The 6,955-nt window shown below is 41.2% G+C and overlaps 1 protein-coding gene across 1 annotated transcript in view; it reads left to right on the plus strand.

Moving 5' to 3' along the window:
* The window catches only part of ZFPM2 (zinc finger protein, FOG family member 2), a 342,557-nt gene that overhangs the window by 16,992 nt on the left and 318,610 nt on the right, over window positions 1–6,955 (plus strand). Inside the window, 1 exon segment of the mRNA XM_025202018.1 lies at window positions 5,122–5,223. Coding sequence (XP_025057803.1) covers window positions 5,122–5,223 — 102 coding nt within the window.

Below are 6,955 nucleotides of genomic sequence, written 5' to 3' on the forward strand. Positions count from 1 at the left end.
ATCCCTAGGGCTTTGTGATTTATTGCTGACCCTACTACTTGTGAATATTAAAGCTCAGTAGCAACCAACTCTAAAGTGAGTACACATTTTCAAGGTTTAATTTTATAGCTGGTTGGATCTTTTTATTGCCTGATAGCTACTTTGCACATGTAGCTGGTCTCCAGGTAATTGTACAGTTAACCAATTAATTCCACAATACCTGTAATGTGTAGAGGGGGCCCAAATGTTTACTAGAAGCATTTAAATTAAGAGCATGCTTAAATCAAAATTATAAAGCAACAAAGGAAAAAGAAATTCCTTTACCTGTATAATGTGAATAAGGAGTAACTGCAGTGAAGTCAGAGGATCTCTGAGTGGATAAAATTGGGGATAAGTAAAAGGAACACCAGGCTCTTGTTAATTATAGCTAAAGCCCTAGTGTTGACTTCTTCGTTAAATTTGCTTAAGAATTTCCATTCTTAGGAAATGCTTATGATGTGTATTTTTATATGCTCTAACCTGACAAAACTTTCATTTTTGGGGATGAATGAAAAAGGGGTGGGAGGGGAGGAGGGTGGTGTGCACACATGTTGCTTCTCTTCCATTTGAGACCACACAGTTCAATACCACACCATATTTTTTGGAGACTTGGAAAAAAACCCACATTTTCTTTCATAAAAAATGTTTGGAGACAAAAGTTTTCAAAGATAAAGGTAACATGAACACAAATCTTGAATTAGAAAAGTGAAATTCAGTCTCAAAACAATCCACAATAATAAGTACCTTAGAGGCCAGAGACAGAAGTTACACACAAACTGGTTTAAGTGATCAGAAATGGGTTTAAACCTGTAACAGAACATAAGCACAGTGCACATAAACCAGTTTCAAAATGGCCAAAACTGGTTTAAGATAAATCTGGTTGAATGTAGTATCAGATTTAATGATTTGGGTCAAACCATTTTATGAAACTTCTGTCCAAGACCCCTTCCTGGTTCAAGTTAAATCACAGTCCCCCCACATCCCAGGATACTTTGCAGCCTTGGGCTGGACTGGGCTGTGCTGTCTGCTCTAGAGAGCAGGGTTGGCCCCACCCTTCTGCTCCCTAGCCAGAGCAGTGAGGGCTGGCTGAGAAGGGGATGAGGGTGGGAAACTTGGTTGGGGGCTGCAGCTGGGTCTGTGTGGGGGTGGGGGACAGCCCCTGCCAGGCAATTCCCCACTTGATGCTGGAGCAGAGGGGGCGGGGGGCTAGAGGCAGGGCTCAGGGTGGCAGGGGTGGGTGAGGCAAAGAGCCTAAGAGGAACTGCCAGTAGATAGGGGGTTGACAGGAGACCAGAGACTCCACCCCCTTCCACGTCTGGCAGAGACTGAGGCAAGCAAGCAGGTGATAAGGGGAGAGGACGGGGGCTTAATTCCCCTCAGCTCCCCCAGGCCCTGGGGGAGGGGGAAGACTTTGGGGAACCAGGAGTGGAGGGACTGTTTCCCTGCCGCCTGTAAGCATAAGGCCAAGCCCTGCAGGACAAGACTGGGAGGTGTTGGGAAACACCTGGCACAATCATCACGTATATGTGCTGGAGTCAGAGCTAAGGGAACAGGAGAGGGTGCCAGACTACTTGGGCTGGTGTGGCCAAAGAAAGCAAAGAGCTACATTTACGTTATACAGCAGAACCTGGAAAAGGTGGGAGACTGGAATACCTAAGAAGAGACAAAAGACACTGAATGCATGAGAGTGCTGCCAAAGGTGCTATAGGTGACAAGCATACTAATATCAAGGCACCCAAGGGGGAGAAGGGGGCTCAAGTGCCCCTGTAAAAGTCCTAAGTAGAGATGAGGCCTGTGGGATCTCCACTCCAGCACCTCCACACCTGCGCATTCTCCAAGAAGGACTTCCTGAATACCAGGCTCAATACCTCAGGATTACATAAGACATATGCAAGGCTGTCTCTTGTTTTTTTGGTTTATTACATTCCATTTCAAGTTAGACTAAGTTGTTTGTGTTCTCACTGTGTTTTACTGGGCTGTATCTTAGCTTAGGCGAAGACTTTTGGTTGTTCTTTGTTGTGTGCTTAAGGTTGTAAATTGCTGCGTTTAATACACGGTCACTTCAGAGAAAGGACTATTCTTGTTCAAGCTTGTATGAATTCAATGCCGCTACCTTTTTTCCCCACCCACCCCCACCCTCCAGGTGCTAGTCCAGGACTGGGGCCTGGCCATGCCCACTCTGCTGGAGCAGGGAGTGGGGAAAAACCTTGGAGCTTCAGTCCCTTCCCTTTGGCAGTAGCTGGCAGGCTGGGATGTGTACTCTAGTGCCCCATGGCTTCTAGCCTGAGCCACTGCACTGCATTTCCTGAATCAAAAGTGAATGTCTCTTCATTCTCAGTTTAATCTCTGGAGCTTAGACTACCCTGCAAAGGCTGAACTAATTCAGCCTCAGGCTTCTTGACTATCTGTACTTAGCCAGAGTGGTTTGGAGCAAACTAGCTTTGGTTTGGCAGCAGTCAGATAACCTACCCCTGAAGAAGTATCGAATACTACTCAGCTCTTGAGTCTAGTGTAGCAGACAGAAGCATAACAAGGTTCAGTTAACTCTAGACAAATTTAAGCTGGAAACAGGGTCGTTTTTTAATATGAATAATTAACCACTGAAACAAGGGTGATTACAAGAGATATGATGGATTCCTCACTGTTAAAGTCTTTAAAGTTATCTAATGGATAATTTCTGATTGATTTAGAGTGTTTGAAATTGATTCAGAAATTACTAGGTATCATTATATAGCATGTGTTATAAAGGAAGTCAGGTTAGTTGTCTTCCATAATGGTCTCCTTGAGCTTTAAATTTCTGTGCAATTAGGTATTTGTATTTTAGTACAGGGCTTGTCAACCAGGGGTATGCATACCCCTAGGGATACTTAGAAAGGTCACAGGGGGGATGCCCGGGTGGACGTACCCTACACATGGCACCTCTCCACCCCCATGCCAGCTCGCTCTCTTGATTGGCTGCCAGGCCGCTGCCCTGAATGGTGATGGGGTGGGGGGAGTGTGTTTCTGTGCCCACTCCCAGGAGCAGGGTGGGGGGAGGAGAGCAGGAGCACCCCTCTGTGGTCAAACATGGGGTAGGAGGGCTTGCAAACAGCGGCTGCTACCATCACTGCTACCCACCACCCTGTGCTGCCACCCACTACCCCCTGCCACTGCCTCCTAGGAGCAGGGCTGGGGGACAGGGGAGGTGAGGGCAGCAGTGCCCCTTTGTGGGCCACATAGGCGCTGCCTGGCTGGCCAAATGTAGTGGGGGGCTTGCTCATTGTGGCTGCTGTTGCCACCCACCGCCCTGCACCACTGCCATGCATCACTTTACCATGGCTGGTCGCACATGCGGCTTCACAGGCTGCTGATGGGCGGTGCATGATTGGCTGGGTGTGAGGCCCATCAGCAGCCTGCGGAGCTACACGTGTGACCAACTGTGGGAAAGTGGGGTGCAGGAGTTCAGGGAAGTGCGTGGTTGTGACAGCCACTGTAAGTGAGCCCCCCAACCTGTCCCGCATCTGGCCACTGCCACCAGAAGGGGTATGCTAGTTAAAAAAGGTTGAAAAACCCTATTTTAGTACATTTATAACAATGGTTGGAGTTGATATCAAGCATAAATTCTTCACTGGCTGTGCATGTTGCTATTTCATAGACTGCTTTGTTTCATCGACAAAAAGAAGGATATATGTGTTACTGCACGTATGTTCTCATATAAGGCTGAAGAAAAATAGTGTTGGGTCTGTTGTATAGCATATAATCAAGTCACTGAGAATGGTGACTCATCCTCAACTCATGAAAATTGGTGTAGTTCCACTGATGGCATATATGAATTTGGCCCTGTAGTTTGTAATCACGTGTCTTTATCTCTGTTGCTAATAAGAAAAGAAAACAATGAAAAATACAAATAACTCCTTACTATTAATGCTTCATTTTTTTCACCTTTTTTCTGATCTGCAAACCAACAAGGCTATTTCATTTTCAGGGTTTTATTACTACAGCAGTTAGTTTTAAAAGACTAATATTTTTATATTCGTCACAAGTTTATACAAAACCATATTTTAAAAATGTCTTAAACTGACAATCTGTGTGCTTCAGCTTTGATATTTTCTGTGCTTTAGAATGTCTTCCTATGCAAACTTTCCTTGGATTTAATATCATTAGGATACAATAAAAACAGTTAACTGTTCATTTGAATAAGCACTCCAACACATGTCACTTGGCACATTATTACAGCCAGAGTATTTTGTGTGAACATCTGTGCCATAAAATTCACTCAGGTTGTTTTCACTCTGAATTCCAAAGTATCTTGGTTTGCAGCTTTTTGTCTAGATCTCAGTTTGAGCTTATTTCACATGCAGTAATCAATTAATATTGCAGGTACCGTCCTTAAAAACGTTAACATTGTCTCAGTGTTTGCAGTTTTCCAGGCAATATCTACTTATATTAGTTATATGTTTAAGACAATTTATTATAAAATGCAAAATTCAGTTATTAACTTTATCTTGCTGAATCTAGGCAGGCATTTAAATCCTTCCCAAAAATAGAAAGACTAAAATACATCAGAAAAATCACATATGTGGTGCTTGAGGTTTGATGCAAGATGATTTGGGGACTACGGGTAACTAAAAGCCTGGAGGGAAATTTTGCACCCTTCTGAATGTCACAAAGTAGAGATCTACATTAGAACATATGATGCCTAAACCATAATTTCAGGGAATCCCATTTCAGGGAATCATTTAAGTGAATACTTAACCTTGAGATACTTCAGAGCTTTGGTTGGGGAGTGGTTAGGCTGCTGCTCCTCATTCTGCACTGGTGTTCCTGGGCCTACCCTGCTTTGAAGAGCAGGTTGGGTAAGGGATAAAGTCTGTGTCACTCCAAATTAGTGAATACATTTTGTGAGTGCCTTTATTGATTTCCAGGATTTAGCTGCTAGCGAGGTAGGAAGAATTAGACCCTATTTAAATAGTTATTTGCCTCTGCTGAAATTCACAGATGTTTACAAGTTCAAGCCATATTATTTTTCTATCGCATCAGGAACTTTTTCTTATATTGTGGAGATTCAGCTGACATTATAGAATGGTTTACATTTTATATGTTTCCTTGGTTTCCTTTCATCAGGAGATGAAGAGGGTAGCCAGGAGGCAGCGGAATCAGATGGTGATGCACGGTCAGAGAAACCAGGGCAACTTGCTGTGGAGACAGATGACTGGGATGGGCCAGGTAGGAGAAAATAAATGAATGGCCAGAGTAAAGTGTTGCAAAATAGAAACTTCAATATTATTTTCTCATGTCTCATTACATTGAGTCAGCGTTGCATTGTTTTGCTAATGGACAAATTTTGTTGTGCTTGTGTGGTGCCTATTTTGGGATAGCTACAGATGAGCACTGATACTCTTCTGGGAATGTCCCCCTTGCATGCAAATCAAAGAGAGTAAGTTTCTCATGATATTTTTATTTTGAAATAAAGAAAAACTGTTATTCTACAGACTTTTGAAGATTAAATGCACGATTGGAGCGAACGAGGCTCCCAGTTCCATGATTGCCTAAGGCTGGTATTGCTTCTCTTTTCTGCTCTGTTTTCCGTGGCCAGAGGACCAAACACCTGTATTTAGTCTCAAACTCTGAGCTTGCACTTAGCAGTATGTTGCGCTTAACAAATGGATGTTGCAGCCAATGATGTTTTCAAGGACTTTTCTTATCAGTGTCCATTTGATATAAATCATTTAACATACCCTGGTCATTGACTTCAGAGTTAAGAGAGAAATTCTTAGATTGTAATCAATAAACTGTACGAGCTTCATTTTAAAGCAGAAATTTGGAGTGACATTTTCTGTTATAAACAGTATAAACACTGCAAATGCAATGTTGCTGAACTATAGATGTAGCAGTTACATAGGCATGCATGAGGCTGCTTTCCAAATAGCCATTAGTTTTAAACATGTAATGCTTGGTTTGAGTTCTAGGGATACATAAAAACAGAGCTATAGCCCATGATCCCCACATATGCAATCCTTTTAAATACAGTGACATTTTTTCATGAAGAGGGACTGCAGAATTTGCTCTTAAATTATTATATTTAATATTTTTTTGCAGTGCCAAGGGGATAACATATTTGAAAGCAAACATATCCTTAGACTAGCTGTGCCTCTGATAGAATATTCTCTTTAAAAGAAAGAGCATCCAAGAACAGAGTTCTGAAAGCATTCTATCAATAATTTATAATGCAATAACACTTTTCATTAGACAAATTCCTATATTTCAATCACATTTTCATCCTTGCTTGACTTTGCAAATTACTGTATGCTGTGCATGAAGAGGAAAAGAACTCTAGTGGTAATTTTCTGAAACCAGCAGCTGGAAAATATAATGCAAACAGAAATGAAGATACAGTATATCTGATTATTATGATGTCATTTAAAATGTTGTTAATGATATACATAAATATGTTTATATTCTGTACAAAGCACTGTGGTATTATGTAAAAACAAGATTTAGTATTAAAATCTATTATATAGTACATTTAAAATAACATAAAAACCTCCTCTAAGAGAAGAGAATGGCCTCTCCTAGCTGCTTTGCAGTTTTCAAGGTTGTCATTTTTGCATTAAAAATATTCCTTTTAATACATGGATTTTCTTTGGCTTATAAATAAAATGTCAATTTAAGTATCTTGAGTTTTGTGATTTCTTATTTTTTCAGTTTCATGCTTAGTGAAATAAGCATTCAAGTAAATGTATAATTTTAATTTTCTTATACTGTTTTAATATATGAACTAATTTGAAATGTGCAGAATTTTCAAAGAGATTTTTTTGATGGTTGCAAGTGACAAAATGCTTTCTTGTGAGAAAATCCTTATATAGATGTGTGATGATTATTGTCCTGCATGTTAAAGGATGAAAAGATGTGTATAGTACCTGAATGAAATCTATAAAGGCAGGCAATGAGCAGGAAT

Source organism: Alligator sinensis, unplaced genomic scaffold (assembly GCF_000455745.1).
Source record: "Alligator sinensis unplaced genomic scaffold, ASM45574v1 scaffold20_2, whole genome shotgun sequence".
Classification (NCBI taxonomy): Eukaryota; Metazoa; Chordata; order Crocodylia; family Alligatoridae; genus Alligator; species Alligator sinensis.